The 20,297-nt window shown below is 31.7% G+C and overlaps 4 protein-coding genes and 2 pseudogenes across 8 annotated transcripts; 1 reads left to right on the top strand and 5 right to left on the bottom strand.

The window, feature by feature from the left end:
- Window positions 1–3,431: 3,431 nt before the first annotated feature.
- On the top strand, window positions 3,432–5,263 carry LOC111317134 (methyl jasmonate esterase 1-like). Its single transcript, XM_022919495.2, has 3 exons — window positions 3,432–3,877; window positions 4,539–4,670; window positions 4,798–5,263. Exons 1-3 carry the CDS (start codon window positions 3,512–3,514, stop codon window positions 5,080–5,082), a joined length of 783 nt encoding a protein of 260 aa, XP_022775230.2. The 5' UTR covers window positions 3,432–3,511; the 3' UTR covers window positions 5,083–5,263.
- LOC111317136 (methylesterase 1-like) lies at window positions 5,116–7,065 on the bottom strand. Its single transcript, XM_089753473.1, has 6 exons — window positions 6,794–7,065; window positions 6,040–6,088; window positions 5,901–5,939; window positions 5,546–5,792; window positions 5,378–5,454; window positions 5,116–5,163 (listed from the first exon to the last, which is right to left on the bottom strand). Exons 1-6 carry the CDS (start codon window positions 7,063–7,065, stop codon window positions 5,116–5,118), a joined length of 732 nt encoding a protein of 243 aa, XP_089609599.1.
- A 746-nt stretch (window positions 7,066–7,811) lies between these two features.
- On the bottom strand, window positions 7,812–9,580 carry LOC111317133 (methyl jasmonate esterase 1-like; annotated as a pseudogene). Its single transcript, XR_016333260.1, has 3 exons — window positions 9,163–9,580; window positions 8,332–8,469; window positions 7,812–8,238 (listed from the first exon to the last, which is right to left on the bottom strand). The product of XR_016333260.1 is annotated as a methyl jasmonate esterase 1-like (transcript).
- Window positions 9,581–9,713: 133 nt separating this feature from the next.
- LOC111317131 (autophagy-related protein 101-like) lies at window positions 9,714–12,933 on the bottom strand. 2 transcript variants are annotated; one of them, XM_022919494.2, is made up of 7 exons: window positions 12,682–12,933; window positions 12,534–12,570; window positions 12,244–12,329; window positions 11,983–12,078; window positions 11,634–11,799; window positions 11,360–11,519; window positions 9,714–10,259 (listed from the first exon to the last, which is right to left on the bottom strand). In XM_022919494.2, the coding sequence occupies exons 1-7, from the start codon at window positions 12,712–12,714 to the stop codon at window positions 10,247–10,249; spliced, it is 591 nt and encodes a 196-aa protein (XP_022775229.2). In that variant the 5' UTR covers window positions 12,715–12,933; the 3' UTR covers window positions 9,714–10,246. The 2 variants fall into 2 exon arrangements, with proteins under 2 accessions (XP_022775229.2, XP_022775228.2); XM_022919493.2 differs by having other exon boundaries at window positions 9,714–10,199; window positions 12,682–12,932.
- Window positions 12,934–14,472: 1,539 nt separating this feature from the next.
- On the bottom strand, window positions 14,473–16,763 carry LOC111317129 (methyl jasmonate esterase 1-like; annotated as a pseudogene). Its single transcript, XR_016333266.1, has 3 exons — window positions 16,342–16,763; window positions 15,512–15,649; window positions 14,473–15,418 (listed from the first exon to the last, which is right to left on the bottom strand). The product of XR_016333266.1 is annotated as a methyl jasmonate esterase 1-like (transcript).
- A 129-nt stretch (window positions 16,764–16,892) lies between these two features.
- On the bottom strand, window positions 16,893–20,150 carry LOC111317130 (autophagy-related protein 101-like). Of its 2 annotated transcripts, none has more exons than XM_022919492.2 (7): window positions 19,873–20,150; window positions 19,725–19,761; window positions 19,430–19,515; window positions 19,168–19,263; window positions 18,819–18,984; window positions 18,544–18,703; window positions 16,893–17,438 (listed from the first exon to the last, which is right to left on the bottom strand). In XM_022919492.2, the coding sequence occupies exons 1-7, from the start codon at window positions 19,903–19,905 to the stop codon at window positions 17,426–17,428; spliced, it is 591 nt and encodes a 196-aa protein (XP_022775227.1). In that variant the 5' UTR covers window positions 19,906–20,150; the 3' UTR covers window positions 16,893–17,425. The 2 variants fall into 2 exon arrangements, with proteins under 2 accessions (XP_022775227.1, XP_022775226.1); XM_022919491.2 differs by having other exon boundaries at window positions 16,893–17,378; window positions 19,873–20,147.
- Window positions 20,151–20,297: the final 147 nt, after the last annotated feature.

Here is a 20,297-nt window from a genome sequence, read left to right as displayed (position 1 = left end):
GCATAGGTATTTAACTCTCTCCTAAAGGGCGGAACTCAGGTGTAGAGCTCATGTTGTATAGATGCAAGTAAATGACAAAATATGGTACAATTATAAATAGACAAAACATTCAAAGAAAAATTCTTAATTTTAACTTAAGTTTTGGATAACACGAGTTTACTAACCTAACTCTCGACTATCCTCAATAGAGTTATTAAACTATCATAATGTATAGATCCATAAACCTATAGCTATACCTGACTTTAGGAGTTACCACCAATATTTTTTGTAAAGTGTGATTGGCCATCTAAGTGAATCTGTCTCTTTTTAAAAAGAAATCTTAAACTTAACTTAGGTATTTTTAAAAGATAGATTTTATGTCTACAAAATCAAGACTAAATCCAGGAGTACGGTTACGTGTGAGAAATATTATAGCACTTTTATAATGCCCATCAAATGATGGTACTAGTTTGATTTCATGTTATCCAAGCCTTAAAATATTTTTAAATTTTTACTAAGTAAATTTAATTATTAGAAATTGATTTTAAAATTACTCTAATAGTTTGGTAGTGATTTAAGATAATTTTATCACCTTAGAAGTATTCATATATATTCATGTCCCACTTTGACAAGGCTCCGTCATCGGATTCATTAACATATTTTCTAAAAAAATTATTTTTTGAAAGCAAATAATAAAATCCTCCAATCGTTTGGTAAGATTTTATATTAATGCATATCCTTCAATCGTTTGGTGAGATTTTTATTTGAAAACCTTGAAAATTTCTTTTGAAAAAAAAGTCATTAAATTTTTCAATAGTTTGGTAAAATTTAATGAAAATTTGAATCCTCCAATTGTTTGGTAGGTTTGAAAAATTATTTTTTAAAAATTTATTATAAAATTCTCCAATTGTTTGGTAGAACTCATAATTCAATATTTAAATCTTCCAATCATTTAATAAGAATCATGAATTTATTATAAAAATTTATTTTAAATATGCACAAAAAAAGAAACAAAAACAACTAAGTAACATAAATAAATATACAAATAAAAAAAAATTACCTTGTCTTTTTTCTTATTTCTCTACAAAACAACCTATGGCTTTGTTGGCACCCCTTGCGAATAGTGATTGTTTTTTTTTTTTTTGGTTTAAATAAAAATCAAATAGAAACCTAAAATATATATACCCAAAACCCTTAAAAATTTTACTGTAAAAATTTTTTGCTGAATGCCTCCCTTTTGTATTTCTTCTCAGCTCATTTTCCAACATAATTTTCTTAAGAGAAAATCCTAATTATCTAAGCCCAAAATATTGAAAAAGACTATAAAAAAATCTTAATTTTTTACTCTTTTTCTCTTGATTTTTTTTATTAATTTTTTATTGTCTCAATTGATCTTAATTGGATCTTTTTATAAGCATATAATCCAAATCACAATACGAGAAGATTTTCTTGGTTTCAATCTCCTAATCAAAGTTAATTTTAGATTTTTAATCCAAGTCAACCTTTTTAATTAATATATTCCCTTTTTTAATTAGAATATTAGACTTTAAATCGAATTAAACTTTAAAAAAAATCATAAATCAATTAATTAACAAAATAACTAATTCGAAACTAAATAAAATATTAAAATCCCAAAATCCTAAAAAAATTTAAAAATATCCCGAACTAAATAGGTATTTACACTTAGGAAGTGGAATTATTAACACTATAATTAGTTCTACGGTTCTAGCAATGAGTTATAATAGTTAGCATAACCATGATTATATGGCCTTGCTAACGATTTATAGTAATTAGCGTAAGGTTCTAACTAGCAAGTTATAATAGTTAACAATAATTATGATGATGAAATTATCGATAAGGTCAATGTTACGAGTTATAGCAGTGACTGTAATTAATGATGAACTAATGATTTATGATGATGATAATTTACGATGATTTTTAAAAATTGATTCATGATTTGGTTTGATTACGGTACTTGAATGATAACATATTTTGAAATGATTTATGAATTGATATGATTGATATTGATTTATAATTTACGAAATATTTGACGTAATGATGATTTTTGAAATGTTTTGATTTTATGATTTGACGAATGTTTTGAATGATTTATATGATATGTATGAAAACGATACTTGATCTGATAAGATATGTGAACTTATACTTGTTGAATTATAGTTTGCTCATTTTTATTTGACTTTTTCTTTATAAATAAGTAGATTATAAGATTTTTTAATCTTATGAGATAATAGAAAATGGAAATAAAAAATATTATTTAATCGTTAGAAATAATATTGATCAATGATATTTTATAAAATATTTTTATATTTTTATTAACTTATATTCAAATATATAAAAATTTATCATCAGTTATTAAAAAATTTTATAATGATTAAAAAAAAATTTCATACTATTTTAAAGAGTTCCTTCGAAGTAATATAAGTCTCGGGCTTGGAGCGTGATATTGGCTCACTGGTTCTGAATTCCTACGTCTCTGCCGTCTGATCACGATTCATTCCACCCTTTCACCGTCAGTCACCATAAAGCCAAACTCACAGAACCACCAATTTTTATCCAAAGCACTATTTAACGTGGTAATTTTTTTATATTCTTTTCGCTTTTTCGTTTTTACTTTTCACAAATTTCTTGATAACCCAAATCACATAAATCCTAAAATTTCTGGAAAGCCCGTACATTCAACAGTTAGCCGGCAACGTTCTTGTAACTCTGTCTGAATTCATAGCCTCATCTGTATGTTAATCAAAAGTTACTATTAATTTTTTACTGAATTTTTGTTATGAATTTGTCTATGGGTTTGTTAAATTTATAGGGTGTATTCATTTTCAAAGTCTTGATAGAGCTAAGGCTTACGGGTGGATGTGTAATTGATTAAATTTGAATAAATATAATATTAAATTTAAATTTAAACTCAATTCAAAATTTAAGAATTAAAATTTGATTCGAACTCGATTTAATTTTTTTTAATTTGAGTTTGATTCGAAATAAAAATTAAGTTACTTAAATTCGTTCGATTAAGTTTTATTAATATATAAAAATAAATTTAATTTTTATATTTGATAAAAATTCGATTATTTATATTCAAATTTGAACTCGAATTCGAAATATTTTATTAATTAAAATAATAAAAATATATTTAAATATAAAAATTTGATTAAGTTTGTGAGTTACTAGAATTGATTAAAAAAATATTCAAATTCGATTTGATTGATGAATCAAATTATTTGAATTCGAATTTAACTTAATAAATATTAAATTAAATTTAAATTTTATTCGAATCAAATTTAAATAATTTATAAATATTAATGTATATTTATATATTTAACGACGAGTGTGCGACATTTGAAAGCTCAATTATCACAATTAGTACAGTAGCTGATGGATGGGGCCACTTGATTTTAAAAGTTTGGGACCCGGGTGTGATTGTGTGAAGTGACCTGATATGGCAAAATCAAATTTTTTGTAGCTCATAAACTTACAAGATCAAAGGCAAGAAAGGGTGGAAAGGCGAAAAATGGAGAAGGGAAAGAGTCATTTTGTGCTTGTCCATGGAGCCTGTCATGGAGCATGGTGCTGGTATAAGGTGGTAACTCTGTTGAAATCAGCGGGCCACAAAGTTACAGCTCTCGACCTGGCTGCTTCTGGGGTCCATCCAAAGCAAGTACATGAGCTTCATTCGATTTCAGACTACTCTGAACCATTGATGGATTTCATGGCGTCTCTCCCACCAAAGGAGAGGGTGATTCTGGTTGGCCACAGCCTGGGTGGAGTCACCATTTCTGTTGCCATGGAAACATTCCCTGAGAAAGTTTCTGTCGCAGTTTTTGCCCCTGCCAGTATGCCTGGACCCGACCTCAGTTACATTTCTTTGCATCAAGAGGTACTTGCTATTCTCTCTCTCTCTCTCTCTCGTTTCACAGATGGGCATGCATTGCTACTTTTGCCCTTCGTTATATAGCATTCTTTCCATTTGAATTTATGACCTCCATGAAAGATGGGTCCTTGGTGATCAAGCGAGTCACATAAGTTTTCAGGGATAAAATTCAGTTTTGATGTTTATCCTGCTGCATCATATTGAAGTATGCTATGCAAATCTACAGCTTTAGCTGAGAGGCGTAGATCTAGGATATATAAGTAGCATGATCTACAATTGTTTCACTTGATTCATTGATGAGGATCCGATGGAACCAAGAAAATAGTAAGACTTATCTGAGTATTTTCTTTTCCAGCATTCCAAAATAGGATAAGGGATGAGCCAACCTTGACGGCTCTCAAATAATTGTAGCTACCGTTTCAATCTTTCATCCTATTAAATCAAACTTTTCTTCTTTGTGGTCCCTGACCTCTAATTTCCTTTGAAACTAAACCACCCCTGGACCCTACAATGGGGAAAGGTGGAAGGAAAGACAAATGGTGGGATCTGGTGATCGAAATAGTAGTTGGTGCAAATTCAATCCGTTTTCTCTTGCATTCAATATTGATGTAACTACAACTTTCATTTGGTCTTGAGCCTAATTCTTGGCTGGTCTTTTCTTCAACAGTTCCATAAAAGATTGGCATCCTTCATGGACACACAATTTACGTTTGATAACGGGCCTGATAAGCCTCCAAACTCATTACTCTTTGGGCCAAATTTCATGTCAACCATGTTATACCAGCTCTCTCCTCCTGAGGTAAAGAGTTCTCAAACAGCCTTTATCATTTACATATTTTGCAAAGGTACTTCATTCCAATATAGTTTTCCTTGCCTTTGAGAGGACAGCTGATATTTCTTCATTTATATGTTATAAATTGGGGCAGGATTTAACACTAGCAATATTGTTAGCCAGACCTTTCGGTAGTCAAAATGATGCAGCAGCAATTGAAGAAACTGCACTGACCAGGGAGAAATATGGTTTAGTGCGTCGGGTGTACATAGTGTGCGACAAAGACAAGGTCACAGACGAAGACTTCCAAAGGTGGATGATTGAAAACAATCCACCAGATGAGGTGATGCTGATTCCGGACTCTGATCACATGGTTATGTTTTCTAAACCCCAGGAGCTCTGCTCTTGCCTTGAAGAAATTGCAGATAAATATGATTAGGGGTGCTTGGTGGGTAGGAAATTTGCTCTACTTTTAGCCTGGCAAGTCTGCTTGATGCATGGTGAAAGTGAAACAGTTCCACTAAAAAGGCATAAATGCCAAACTTAATTATTACTTGTACCGTTTTCTTTTTGCTCATATTAAGCAATAATTATGTCTGAATCGATATTTCGGTTTTAAAGTTAGTCCAACCATGGCAATCAAAATAACTATTTTTACTCCAAAACCCAACCGTTACTTTATATGATTTAAACTTAGTGATTGCAAGCGACTAAAAATAATAACAAAAAACAACCCAACAACAAAATCCACTCCCCATATTAGATATCCCACTGTACCTCCATGACAGCAATCCTTGTTGATTAAAAAAACCTGTTTGAGAGCCACTCTAATTGAAAAATTAAATCAACAAATCTTGTTGATTAACATGATCAGCCATATTTTTGTGCTATCTCTAACAGACAGTTACAAAGTTCTTGTGGCTTTGAGAACATTGCCATATGATCTGCATCCTTAATCTCCACATCTTTAACCTCAAAGTTTAAAATCATCCAGCTTTGGAATTTCTCTGGTATCCCTACGTCTTCATTGCAAACAACATAGACTCGGGGAACAGATCCGTACCTCTCATGGGAGAACTTTTCTGCCTTTGACAAATCGCTCACAAACAAGGATCCTGGTCTAATAAGAGCCTTTGCCAGCTCCAGGTCCTTCAGAAAGCATACAATGTTTTATTTTGCTTTGAGTAATAAAATCAACATGTTCGTAGAAATTAGGGACATTGAACAGGCAGTGGCGAAAAGGTTGAAAACAGATACCTCAACAGGGGATAGCTGATAGAATTTGAATGTTAGGAGCTTTGGCCCCAAAAATATTGACATCAAAGACTGTTCAGGTCTTCCTTATGTAGCAAATTGAGTGTCCAACCAAGCTTCAACTGGGGTCCTCTCCCAGTACAGTTGAAAATACAAGACAAAAACAGAAGTTATCTCGAAGGCTTTTAACACTGTTCCACCAATGTGACTTTTGAAGTCAATTATTGGTAAAACGAGCCCTGCAGCTATATGCCAATCTCCATAGTAGAAAAAACAAAGAAATTTGTTGTGTGCCATGTGCTTCTACTGAAATGTAGGGATGGAAATGATTTGAACATAATCGAATAAATGTATATACGCGGTTTGTTGATTTATTTTTAAAGTTATTCATGTGTTGATTTATGTTTGATAAGAAAATTATTCGAGTTTGATTTATTTAAATAATATGATATTTATATTGAGTTTATGTTTAATTTGATTAAATTAAACGAATTTATTTATAAATATTAAATAATAAATAAATTATAATAAAATAAATTTAAATAAATAAATCAATACAAATGCAAATAAATCTTAAAATATGATTAAAAAAATAAAAAATAATTGTGTTATTATTATTATTGAACAATAATCAAATAACAAACAAATTAATTTTAAACAAATCTTAAATAAATTTGTCCGTAAATATGAACTAATCAAATAGATTTATGTTCATATTAGGTTTATTTAATAAATAAATATAAAAATAATAATAAAAATAATTTGTTAAATTTAATAAATAAAAATAAATGAAAAAAATAAAAATATTCTTGAACGGTTCGTCGAAATCTTTGAACTCTTATTAAAGGGGACTAACAATCTCAAAAAAAATTAAGAAGAATTTATGAAAAAATTGCCAGAATTGGTTTGCAGGGTTTAAAAGGGGAGAGAGAGGCAGTGTCTGTTCCAAAACAAATGATGGATGATGTGCTGTATCAGGCACGAAAGCAGTCAAGAAAACACCAGCTGAAATCTTCTCCGGCAACTTGTCCATAGCCAGGGCCAAACCCAGGCCTCCGAAGCTATGCCCAACAAGAATAACCTTTTCACCTGGAGGCACTGAGGCCAAAATCTCCAACAATGTTTTGGTGTATTCATACATGGAGTGGACACCCTGGATTGCATTCATGTGAATGCCTGAGGCCGCCAGGTCGATGGCCCTGACCCGGTGGCCTGCTGACTCGAGCCGTGGTTTGAGCTTGTACCAGCACCAGGCTCCATGACATGCTCCATGAACTAGAATGAAATGCTTTTGTTTTTTGACCTCTGCCATTGCCTCTATTTTCCGGTGAAGAAATTCTCCCCCTGTTTCCCAGCATAAGAAGTTTCTAACTTTTTAATTCAATCAAAATAGTTTTCTTTTTAATAAAAAAAAAACTGATTGAAATGACTACAAAAATTCAAAGTAGGCTCTGAAGTTACAAATTAAAAGATTTAATTTATCTCATTTTTATTTAAGTAAATCGAATATAAATAAGTAAATTTATATTTATAATTTAATTTTTATTTTAAAAAATATTTGAGTTCTATTCAAATTAAGTAGACATCATATATAACTAATTTACTTCTTCCATCATGTATTTTAAATAATTATCTTTTAATTTGGAATATTTTATGCTTTTTTTGTTTTATTTTTTATTAAAAATGATCAAACATGATAATATTATAAACAAAAATATCAGTCATTTCTTTTTAAATTCATGTTGAACCAAACATATGAATAAACATCTTGGGAGGGAATATATAATATCATCAGTTTTACTGTAATCTGGTAGGAGCAAAACCCGTAAAATTATAAAGGAAGGGAAAATAATGAATCAAGTTGGGAATGGAAGCTGAATTTTATGTTAAGGGGATCAAATTAAAACTATAATATGATCAAAATTTTGGAGGAGATGGCCCCTGCCTGCTGCTTGATTGGCCTTGTAAACAGCTCTGGTTTCTTTATTGGTTTATTATTAATACGAGATGATGATTACAAAGTTGGCTTAGTGAAACGTTTCATGGCAATTCAACAATTTCAATTTTATTTCTCAGCAATTTCCTGGAGACATTTGCAGACCTCCTTGGGCTTGGAGAACATGGGCATATGGTCAGCACCAGCTATGAACTTCACATCACCTGTTGGGCTATGCTCAATGTACCATTGCTGCAAGCTTTCCTTTATCAGCAAATCATCATTGCAAACTATAAAAACTCGATGAACCGATCCAAATTTCTCTTTTGTTAGCAGAGATGCATTTGACAAATCTTTCATAAACCACTTTCCTTGTCTCATCACCGTTTTTGCCAATTCTATATCCTACATTCCAACAACATCAGCACAAGCACATTAGTGTTCTTAATCATTTGGTGCAGATGAAATTGAATTTTTACGAGATACTGAGTTACTGACCCCTTTAGGGGACAGTTGATAAACCTTTGCCACCATGAATTTTGGGCCAAATAAGGCATGAGTTGGTGGATTTTCTGGTCCATCATCAAACGATAGCTGGAAATCCATGATGGGCTCTGCCATAACCCTTTTGAAGTACTAGCTTCCATAAATATTCAACCAAAAATTAGATGTTTTGAAACTTGCATTTGCATATAGTTATGAAAATTGCTAGCCTTGAACGCATATTCAATTTAAAAAATAAAGAAAAAAGAAAATGTCCTCATTCACATCATCGACGGCTTATGGTATTTTTTATTTATTTATTTTTCCAAAGAATATGATTTGATATTCTTTAAAAAAAAAAATACATTTCCATCAATCATTCACAATTCACTATGTTTTTACATGAACAAAATCTCAACACTTCATACTCACTTTTTTTTTTTTTTGTAAAAAATAAGTAAAGTCTAAAAATAAAAGTAAAGGTTAAAAGTGTTGTGGTTTGAATTTTAAATTTGTTAAATATAACTTTTAAAGATGATTGAATAAATAAACAAATCTAAAGTCTAAATTCTAATTTAAAATGTTTTAACTTGTATATAAGATATCATCATAATTAGAATCCATAACTTAAATTTAAAAAGTATTAAGTTCAAATTCGAGGAAAAAAAAGGGAGATTTGAACCTAAAACTTAATTTAATTGATCCATATAAATATGTTTAGAAAATGATATTCAATAAATTTAAAACTTAAATTCTAATACTTATAATTTTTTTCTTATCTTCAAACTTCTATTTTCTTCGTAAAAAAAGTAGATTTATAGAATGTAAAGCTTAATTAATTAGTACCTCTTCTACTCCAGTTCCAGGAGGAGAATCATGATTTGGCATAGAGGCTGTGAGATAAACACTCACTAATCTTCTTGGACTTGATTCCACTGGCACCAAGATCCAGTGGAGTGACACGGCGGCCAGCTGATTTGAGGAGTAAGACATCCTCGTACCAGCACCAAGCTCCATGACACATGCCATGAATTAGAGCAAAGTGCTTCATAGTTTCCTTTTCCTCTCAATACTCTTTTTTTGCTTGATATTTTTGTTTGCACAATTGCTCCCATCCAAGTTCCCACTGAAAGTGGCTTATCCACCGGGGCTCAACCCGTCGACTTCAAGGGTGAAAAATCTTTCCAATATAATCCGTGACAAGTGGCTATAAACATTTCAGTATCATTTTTTCTTCCAAATAACGTAAGAAAAAACCTTATAGAATTCGGTGGTCATAAATAAGAAGGGTATTTGCATAATCTTTATATGTGTTGGGGGCGGAATTATCTATAAGTAATTCAATGTGTAATATAACTCAGCTAAGGCATGTAGCAATATGAAAACAATAAAGAGTATAGGTGAACGAAATTTATAAATATAAAATAAAATCATTCCTTCATAATTATATATTCATATAGCTGCACCAGAAATCAGGTAATCATTTTTGCTCAAGGAGACAGCATGAGCATGAATGCATGATTCTGCTGAGTAGTTCACCCAAGAAGTAAGAATATCATACAGCAACTGATAACATCTCAAGAAAAGGAAAAGGATGTAAATGAGATAATATTTACAAGATAATGGATTCAATTATGCACCTAGCTATTATATCTTCAGATATTCAAACCTTGCCTGCCTCATTGGCTTTCATCAGTTCTGCACTTTGCTACATGTTTAATTTGAGCATTTATGTATATCGCGAGTAGAGGAACTGTTTTACCCCGAAAGAGATTTAGGGAGTGAATTAGCTTGCCTAGTCTGATAATCAGCTGAGCATGGTTGGATGCCCAGTCTGAAGCATCCTCTTGATCATGTCCATTCCAAAAGCAGAATCTGATGAACTGAGTAATGGCAGCACAATATTAACTCACCATTCTAAACATGTTCTTCATTGAAATTTCCTAACAAACAGAGATGAGAATGGCAACAACAATTCATCAAAACAAAAGCAACGGATCAGCGCAGTCAATTGAGCTTAGTTTGACATGGTCAATTTGTGACTCTAACTATATTTTGCACATTTGGTTCAAATATCTCAAACCAGAATACTAAGAACATCAACAAAAACCAACTACTTTCAGTTAAAACCTAACTTCCTAATTAGGATGATAACAATTTTCTCTAAATTTCTTTCTTCCTAGGTAGCTGATTAAAACACTTAAATATAAGATCATTCAATTCCATCAAAAATAAAAACAAACAACCTCTCTGACTCGATTAGAGATATCATCTCCTGGTTGCATTAAAAGACAAAATAAACATCTTATAAGCATCCTGAGCGAGAATTTGTCAAGTAGGAATCAAGTGGTAGGATTATTCAGAATTTGGGAAGCTAGACAGACAAACCAATATTAGATGACTGTTTTCAAGAAGTTTATCTCATCATCAAGGCACTTTTCTAAAGCACAGAAATGCCTCTTTTGTGGGAAGGCAGCCTTCTCACAGAATACATATTCTAGCTTCGTCCAAACAAAATGAATTCGTATGGTGCAATCTAATCCCATCAACTGTGGATAAACACTACAAATAGTAGTGAATAAAAGGGAAAAAAGGGATAAAACCTAGTGGTTATTTCAACATTTGATAGTTTTACACAATCAAGCAGAAAGCTCTAACATACTCAGTAAAGATGAAGAAATGGATATTATATTTAATGCAAGAAAGTAAACTTTACTAGATTCAAGAAAAATCTCACTGCCGTTTTATTCCTAACATGAATTAGAATCTGCTTTTTAGGTTCATTCATTAGAATCTTTTAAACATTCATTTTTAGACCAGTCATATCTTTCAAAAACTTCTAAGACATCAATTCTTAACTTCCACTTCAAGTTTAATCAAGTACTCCTCTATATTGAGCCAGTTAAAGTATTCTTTATGCACAAGAACAAGATCAAAGTTTTGCTGGAAAAGAGCAGAACATTAACGTTGCAGCTTTCCACTACCATATTTCCTTTGAAAGTAACCTGAAAAAAAATGAAAATGTAAAGAAGGGAGAACTGACCTTGGTACAGTAATTTCATGTGGAAAATAGATGACACCCTCAGATATGGGGGGAACATGGTCCTTCTTCTCATTAACAAACTTTATTATTTGAAACATGACCTCTAGAAGAGATACTTCAAGTGCTACTCTGCGCGAACCTCTCTCCTCAGAAGCACTCTCTATAATAATGAACACAAACAAATTAAAAAAAAAAAAAGAAGAAAATCAATTAGTTTTGAAGAAAGTTAAAACAGTTTATGATTTTAAAGTTAAGGGCATAAGCATTGTTGTACCTCCTGGGTCAACGACCACTTTGGTATGATGAGATTTGCCCGAATGTGGTTTCGGGTGTTGAGTAACATTCAAATTGACATACCATTGTTCCCAAACTAGGTGCTCGGGTTTGTTAGAGAACCAAGATGGCGGCTTGCTTTTCACCTCATAAAAGGATATGCATATCTGCAAGACATGTAAAGAAATCTCATTCAAAATGAGATGCGCACTAAAATGTAAAAGGCTACTACCAAATGTCACACAGCAAGAGGGACAAAACAAGCAAAAGTAAAACCTGAAGATGAATAAGATGCATTGATTTCTATATTCAAAAGAAAAAGGCTAAAACTACAAGCGAAGTAGACATACCTGACTTTTCTTATTGGGATGTTTTTCTACCCAACTTACAAAATGTTCAATCTTCTCATCTATTTTCTTCTCAAGTTCAACATCCCCACATTGCACCTACATATAACAAATATAAATGTGGGGAACATGCAAAACAGATACATGTCAAATGCGGGTGAAAATCAGGAAACAAAGGCAGTAATTTTGATTGGAAAAGTAATACTAGAAACAGGAATTACATCATCCAAAAAAAAAAAAGGAAAGAAATCATGAATTACTTACATAAGTAATCTCAAAGAGCTCCAAATCAATATCTTTGGGCCGAACTAGACCCAAAGCTCTATGAAACACTATTGTGTGTAAAATGCCTGCCATCATCAAAATTTTCATCTCTTTACTTTCAGTTCAAAATAAACTTTAAAAAATAAAGAAAAACCCAAACTTTATTTTCTCGTAATCATCAAATCAAATAAAACCAAAAAAAAAAAAAACATAAAACAATAATTTCGAACTAATAAATGAAATTAATTATAAAAAAAATAAAACTAACAGAAATCAAACAGTGAACTTACAGCGCAAAACCTCTCGTATTTCGAAGTGCTCCACCTCCTAAATAGAAATTTGATAAATTTTGCACAAAGTAAACGAATTTTTTAATCAGAAGCATAAATAATATAGTTAATATGTGAAATAAATAGTATAAGACCAAATTTTGGTTACCAGTTCTTTGAGTTGGCAGACTTCGCAGTTCATGATGATCGTTGAAGAGGAAAAATCAAATAAAAAATTGAAGAAAATTGGATCAATCAAACCCTAGATTTCTACCGTAGATTTTTCTTTTCGAGGCTTTACAGTGGTTTGGGTGAATCGATCTTCTAATTGGAGGATGGCTTCTTCCTTCGTTTAAGCTTGAAAATCTCTCTTTTTTTTTCCACCTTTTCTTTTTCCTTTTTTTTTTTATCTGGTTTGGATAACAAAAGGGCTTACATAAGTGAATTTTAATCCATTTTCGTTCTTGATTATCAAAACGGTGCCGTTTTTGTTTTATTTCGCGGCTATAAAAGATGGCCACGTTGACGGGCCGCTCCTGCTGCATGCCTCAACATCAACAAGGTCGGCTGTGAGGCCCAATATGGCCCATCGCTCATTATGTTACTTTTTTTTTTCTTAATTTATTCAATTTTAAAAATAGTAGTTCTTTTGGAAGAATTGCTAAAGATTTTGATTCCTTTAATCAAAATATTCTTATAGTTTTTTAAAAAATAGTATTTTTTTTGTTCTTAATCTAAGATGCAGATGTATAATTTTTTCATTCGGTTTTGCCCAAAAGCTTAAATAGTGATTGGTTTTAAAAAATAGAGACATTTTTATTTTATTTTTTTGAAAAATGAAAAACAAGAATGAACTATTTGGTAATGAAAAATAAAAATAAGTTTTTAAAAAACAAAAATAAAAATAGATTCAAATATGAAAATAAAAAATGTTTTTAATTATGAAACTAAGAAATTCTCATTACTTTTTTTCTTATGTTTTACAAGTTAAGAAGTTGATCCATATTTAAATATTTTTGGAAATTATTAATTAATAAATATATATTACATATTTAAAATTAGATGTCATTAATAATAATTATTTCCATAATTACTTAATTTTTCTTATTTTTCTTTTTTAAAAAATAATTTTTGTTTCATTCATCAAATACATTTTTTAGGAAAAAGAAAAGAAAAGAAAAACAATTTTCTAAAAAATAAAAATAAAAAATAAAAACAAAAACCATTTTCTCAGGAGAAAATTTTTCATCAATATGAATTCAAAACCTTTTATTATGGAGGTAAATGAACTAATCAATTGAACCAAAGGAGAAAAGTTGAAGCCATGAAAGATACATATACAATTAATACAACCCAAGATTCCATTGTCCATACCATAGTCTTCCAAGCAAAAGGAAAAATTTTTTTGACAAATGCTCATTTGAAAACCACAGCCATGTACTCCCACACAGTCTATTCTCCACTTTTAACATTTAAAATGCTTGAAAATTGGTGTAATTGAATTAAAATTTTTTTAATTAATTCATGCAATTATTTTTAAAAAATAATATTCAATATATCTAATTCAATTCTCAAATTGTGATTTATTTTATAAAAAATTGATATAATTATTTAATTAACTACAGTGCAGCACTGTATATATACTAGAAGAGCCCATCTCCAACTATTAAGAGAAATTAATTACCAAAAACACTCATAGGATTAATTGGTTCATAAAAAGGGATTCAGTTTTGAGTGTGGTTAACTAATTAAAGTTAGTGGGGGCAGTGGCCTATATAACTTGGAGAATGACTTTTTTTTTCCTTGAATCCATTATATGTTTAACTATTTGAATTTCATACATTTTTGTTAATTGAAAATTTGGAAATTTAAAATAAATTATATGACAAATACTATGACTCATAAATTTGACAAATCCGAAGATAATGTGGTGGAAGAATGTGCATCAAAAACTTAATTCAAGATGGAAACAGTTATATATATTTTTTTATAAGTGAAGAATAGCATGATAATCAAAAGGGTAGACTAGGAAATGGAGAAAAAAACTTCTTTCTCAATGACTGTATAGGTCGTTATATTAAAGCATCCCCAACCTATATCCTCTATTCTTTTGCACCCACAAAAGAAAACCCAAAGCCAACCCAAGCCATTCAACTGAACTTACATAGGCAAGTTCATGTTTCCCACCTCCATTCATTCTATCTCTGTCACACACATGGTCATGGATTATATATAAGTTAATACACAACAAAGCTTACTTTAGCTTTTCATCCACTAAAAAATAATCAGCTTCTTTGCTTTTCTTGTTTTTTGGATTGTTGTAGATCTACAAAGAGAAGAAATTTAAAAGATGATTCAAGAACTCCTGGGAGGTACTGCAGGCTTAAATATTGGAGGGGAGATGAAAATCTCCATCAGTGGAAGCATTTTGGAAGGAACCCCTACTTCTTCTCCATCATCACCTCCTTCTTCTTCAACAACTACAACTACTAATTCTACAGCTTCAGGAAATTCGGAGAACCGGAATTTGAGGTGCCCCGGGTGTGATTCCTCGAACACAAAGTTCTGCTACTACAACAACTACAATCTAACTCAGCCTCGTCACTTTTGCATGGCTTGCCGTCGCTATTGGACAAAAGGAGGTGCTCCTGGAGACATTTGCAGACCTCCTTGGGCTTGGAGAACATGGGCATATGGTCAGCACCAGCTATGAACTTCACATCACCTGTTGGGCTATGCTCAATGTACCATTGCTGCAAGCTTTCCTTTATCAGCAAATCATCATTGCAAACTATAAAAACTCGATGAACCGATCCAAATTTCTCTTTTGTTAGCAGAGATTCTTTTGACAAATCTTTCATAAACCACTTTCCTTGTCTCATCACCGTTTTTGCCAATTCTATATCCTACATTCCAACAACATCAGCACAACCACATTAGTGTTCTTAACCATTTGGTGCAGATGAAATTGAATTTTTACGAGATACTGAGTTACTGACCCCTTTAGGGGACAGTTGATAAACCTTTGCCACCATGAATTTTGGGCCAAATAAGGCATGAGTTGGTGGATTTTCTGGTCCATCATCAAACGATAGCTGGAAATCCATGATGGGCTCTGCCATAACCCTTTTGAAGTACTAGCTTCCATAAATATTCAACCAAAAATTAGATGTTTTGAAACTTGCATTTGCATATAGTTATGAAAATTGCTAGCCTTGAACGCATATTCAATTTAAAAAATAAAGAAAAAAGAAAATGTCCTCATTCACATCATCGACGGCTTATGGTATTTTTTATTTATTTATTTTTCCAAAGAATATGATTTGGTATTCTTTAAAAAAAAAATACATTTCCATCAATCGTTCACAATTCACTATGTTCTTACATGAACAAAGTCTCAAAACTTCATACTCACTTTTTTTTTTTTTTGTAAAAAATAAGTAAAGTCTAAAAATAAAAGTAAAGGTTAAAAGTGTTGTGGTTTGAATTTTAAATTTGTTAAATATAACTTTTAAAGATGATTGAATAAATAAACAAATCTAAAGTCTAAATTCTAATTTAAAATGTTTTAACTTGTATATAAGATATCATCATAATTAGAATCCATAACTTAAATTTAAAAAGTATTAAGTTCAAATTCGAGGAAAAAAAAGGGAGATTTGAACCTAAAACTTAATTTAATTGATCCATATAAATATGTTTAGAAAATGATATTCAATAAATTTAAAACTTAAATTCTAATACTTATAATTTTTTTCTTATCTTCAAACTTCTATTTTCTTCGTAAAACAAGTAGATTTATAGAATGTAAAGCTTAATTAATTAGTACCTCTTCTACTCCAGTTCCAGGAGGAGAATCATGATTTGGCATAGAGGCTGTGAGATAAACACTCACTAATCTTCTTGGACTTGATTCCACTGGCACCAAGATCCAGTGGAGTGACACGGCGGCCAGCTGATTTGAGGAGTAAGACATCCTCGTACCAGCACCAAGCTCCATGACACATGCCATGAATTAGAGCAAAGTGCTTCATAGTTTCCTTTTCCTCTCAATACTCTTTTTTTGCTTGATATTTTTGTTTGCACAATTGCTCCCATCCAAGTTCCCACTGAAAGTGGCTTATCCACCGGGGCTCAACCCGTCGACTTCAAGGGTGAAAAATCTTTCCAATATAATCCGTGACAAGTGGCTATAAACATTTCAGTATCATTTTTTCTTCCAAATAACGTGAGAAAAAACCTTATAGAATTCAGTGGTCATAAATAAGAAGGGTATTTGCATAATCTTTATATGTGTTGGGGGCGGAATTATCTATAAGTAATTCAATGTGTAATATAACTCAGCTAAGGCATGTAGCAATATGAAAACAATAAAGAGTATAGGTGAACGAAATTTATAAATATAAAATAAAATCATTCCTTCATAATTATATATTCATATAGCTGCACCAGAAATCAGGTAATCATTTTTGCTCAAGGAGACAGCATGAGCATGAATGCATGATTCTGCTGAGTAGTTCACCCAAGAAGTAAGAATATCATACAGCAACTGAGAACATCTCAAGAAAAGGAAAAGGATGTAAATGAGATAATATTTACAAGATAATGGATTCAATTATGCACCTAGCTATTATATCTTCAGATATTCAAACCTTGCCTGCCTCATTGGCTTTCATCAGTTCTGCACTTTGCTACATGTTTAATTTGAGCATTTATGTATATCGCGAGTAGAGGAACTGTTTTACCCCGAAAGAGATTTAGGGAGTGAATTAGCTTGCCTAGTCTGATAATCAGCTGAGCATGGTTGGATGCCCAGTCTGAAGCATCCTCTTGATCATGTCCATTCCAAAAGCAGAATCTGATGAACTGAGTAATGGCAGCACAATATTAACTCACCATTCTAAACATGTTCTTCATTGAAATTTCCTAACAAACAGAGATGAGAATGGCAACAACAATTCATCAAAACAAAAGCAACGGATCAGCGCAGTCAATTGAGCTTAGTTTGACATGGTTAATTTGTGACTTTAACTATATTTTGCACATTCAGTTCAAATATCTCAAATCAGAATACTAAGAACATCAACAAAAACCAACTACTTTCAGTTAAAACCTAACTTCCTAATTACATGTAGATGATAACAATTTTCTCTAAATTTCTTTCTTCCTAGTTAGCTGATTAAAACATTTAAATATAAGATCATTCAATTCCATCAAAAATAAAAACAAACAACCTCTCTGACTCCATTAGAGATATCATCTCCTGGTTGCATTAAAAGACAAAATAAACATCTTATAAGCATCCTGAGCGAGAATTTGTCAAGTAGGAATCAAGTGGTAGGATTATTCAGAATTTGGGAAGCTAGACAGACAAACCAATATTAGATGACTGTTTTCAAGAAGTTTATCTCATCATCAAGGCACTCTTCTAAAGCACAGAAATGCCTCTTTTGTGGGAAGGCAGCCTTCTCACAGAATACATATTCTAGCTTCGTCCAAACAAAATGAATTCGTATGGTGCAATCTAATCCCATCAACTGAGGATAAACACTACAAATAGTAGTGAATAAAAGGGAAAAAAGGGATAAAACCTAGTGGTTATTTCAACATTTGATAGTTTTACACAATCAAGCAGAAAGCTCTAACATACTCAGTAAAGATGAAGAAATGGATATTATATTTAATGCAAGAAAGTAAACTTTACTAGATTCAAGAAAAATCTCACTGCCGTTTTATTCCTAACATGAATTAGAATCTGCTTTTTAGGTTCATTCATTAGAATCTTTTAAACATTCATTTTTAGACCAGTCATATCTTTCAAAAACTTCTAAGACACCAATTCTTAACTTCCACTTCAAGTTTAATCAAGTACTCCTCTATATTGAGCCAGTTAAAGTATTCTTTATGCACAAGAACAAGATCAAAGTTTTGCTGGAAAAGAGCAGAACATTAACGTTGCAGCTTTCCACTACCATGTTTCCTTTGAAAGTAACCTGAAAAAAAAAGAAAATGTACAGAAGGGAGAACTGACCTTGGTACAGTAATTTCATGTGGAAAATAGATGACACCCTCAGATATGGGGGGAACATGGTCCTTCTTCTCATTAACAAACTTTATTATTTGAAACATGACCTCTCGAAGAGATACTTCAAGTGCTACTCTGCGCGAACCTCTCTCCTCAGAAGCACTCTCTATAATAATGAACACAAACAAATTAAAAAAAAAAAGAAGAAGAAAATCAATTAGTTTTGAAGAAAGTTAAAACAGTTTATGATTTTAAAGTTAAGGGCATAAGCATTGTTGTACCTCCTGGGTCAACGACCACTTTGGTATGATGAGATTTGCCCGAATGTGGTTTCGGGTGTTGAGTAACATTCAAATTGACATACCATTGTTCCCAAAATAGGCGCTCGGTTTTGTTAGAGAACCAAGATGGCGGCTTGCTTTTCACCTCATAAAAGGATATGCATATCTGCAGGACATGTAAAGAAATCTCATTCAAAATGAGATGCGCACTAAAATGTAAAAGGCTACTACCGAATGTCACACAGCAAGAGGGACAAAACAAGCAAAAGTAAAACCTGAAGATGAATAAGATGCATTGATTTCTATATTCAAAAGAAAAAGGCTAAAACTACAAGCGAAGTAGACATACCTGACTTTTCTTATTGGGATGTTTTTCTACCCAACTTACAAAATGTTCAATCTTCTCATCTATTTTCTTCTCAAGTTCAACAACCCCACATTGCACCTACATATAACAAATATAAATGTGGGGAACATGCAAAACAGATACATGTCAAATGCGGGTGAAAATCAGGAAACAAAAGCAGTAATTTTGATTGGAAAAGTAATACTAGAAACAGGAATTACATCATCCAAAAAAAAAAAAAGGAAAGAAATCATGAATTACTTACATAAGTAATCTCAAAGAGCTCCAAATCAACATCTTTGGGCCGAACTAGACCCAAAGCTCTATGAAACACTATTGTGTGTAAAATGCCTGCCATCATCAAAATTTTCATCTCTTTACTTTCAGTTTAAAATAAACTTTAAAAAATAAAGAAAAACCCAAACTTTATTTTCTCGTAATCATCAAATCAAATAAAACCAAAAAAAAAAAAAAAAAAACATAAAACAATAATTTCGAACTAATAAATGAAATTAATTATAAAAAAAATAAAACTAACAGAAATCAAACAGTAAACTTACAGCGCAAAACCTCTCGTATTTCGAAGTGCTCCACCTCCTAAATAGAAATTTGATAAATTTTTCACAAAGTAAACGAATTTTTTAATCAGAAGCACAAATAATATAGTTAATATGTGAAATAAATAGTATAAGACCAAATTTTGGTTACCAGTTCTTTGAGTTGGCAGACTTCGCAGTTCATGATGATCGTTGAAGAGGAAAAATCAAATAAAAAATTGAAGAAAATTGGATCAATCAAACCCTAGATTTCTACCGTAGATTTTTCTTTTCGAGGTTTTACAGTGGTTTGGGTGAATCGATCTTCTAATTGGAGGATGGCTTCTTCCTTCGTTTAAGCTTGAAAATCTCTCTTTTTTTTTCCACTTTTTTTTTTCCTTTATTTTATCTGGTTTGGATAATAAGAGGGCTTACATAAGTGAATTTTAATCCATTTTCGTTCTTGATTATCAAAACGGTGCCGTCTTTGTTTTATTTCGCGGCTATAAAAGATGGCCTCGTTGACGGGCCGCTCCTGCTGCATGCCTCAACATCAACAAGGTCGGCTGTGAGGCCCAATATGGCCCATCGCTCATT

The sequence above is a fragment of the Durio zibethinus genome, chromosome 24 (assembly GCF_047325235.1).
Source record: "Durio zibethinus cultivar Kanyao isolate XHJ-2024 chromosome 24, ASM4732523v1, whole genome shotgun sequence".
Lineage (NCBI taxonomy): Eukaryota > Viridiplantae > Streptophyta > Magnoliopsida > Malvales > Malvaceae > Durio > Durio zibethinus.
The sequence above is the reverse complement of the archived record's forward strand: the minus strand, read 5'-3'. Positions and strand labels throughout refer to the sequence as shown.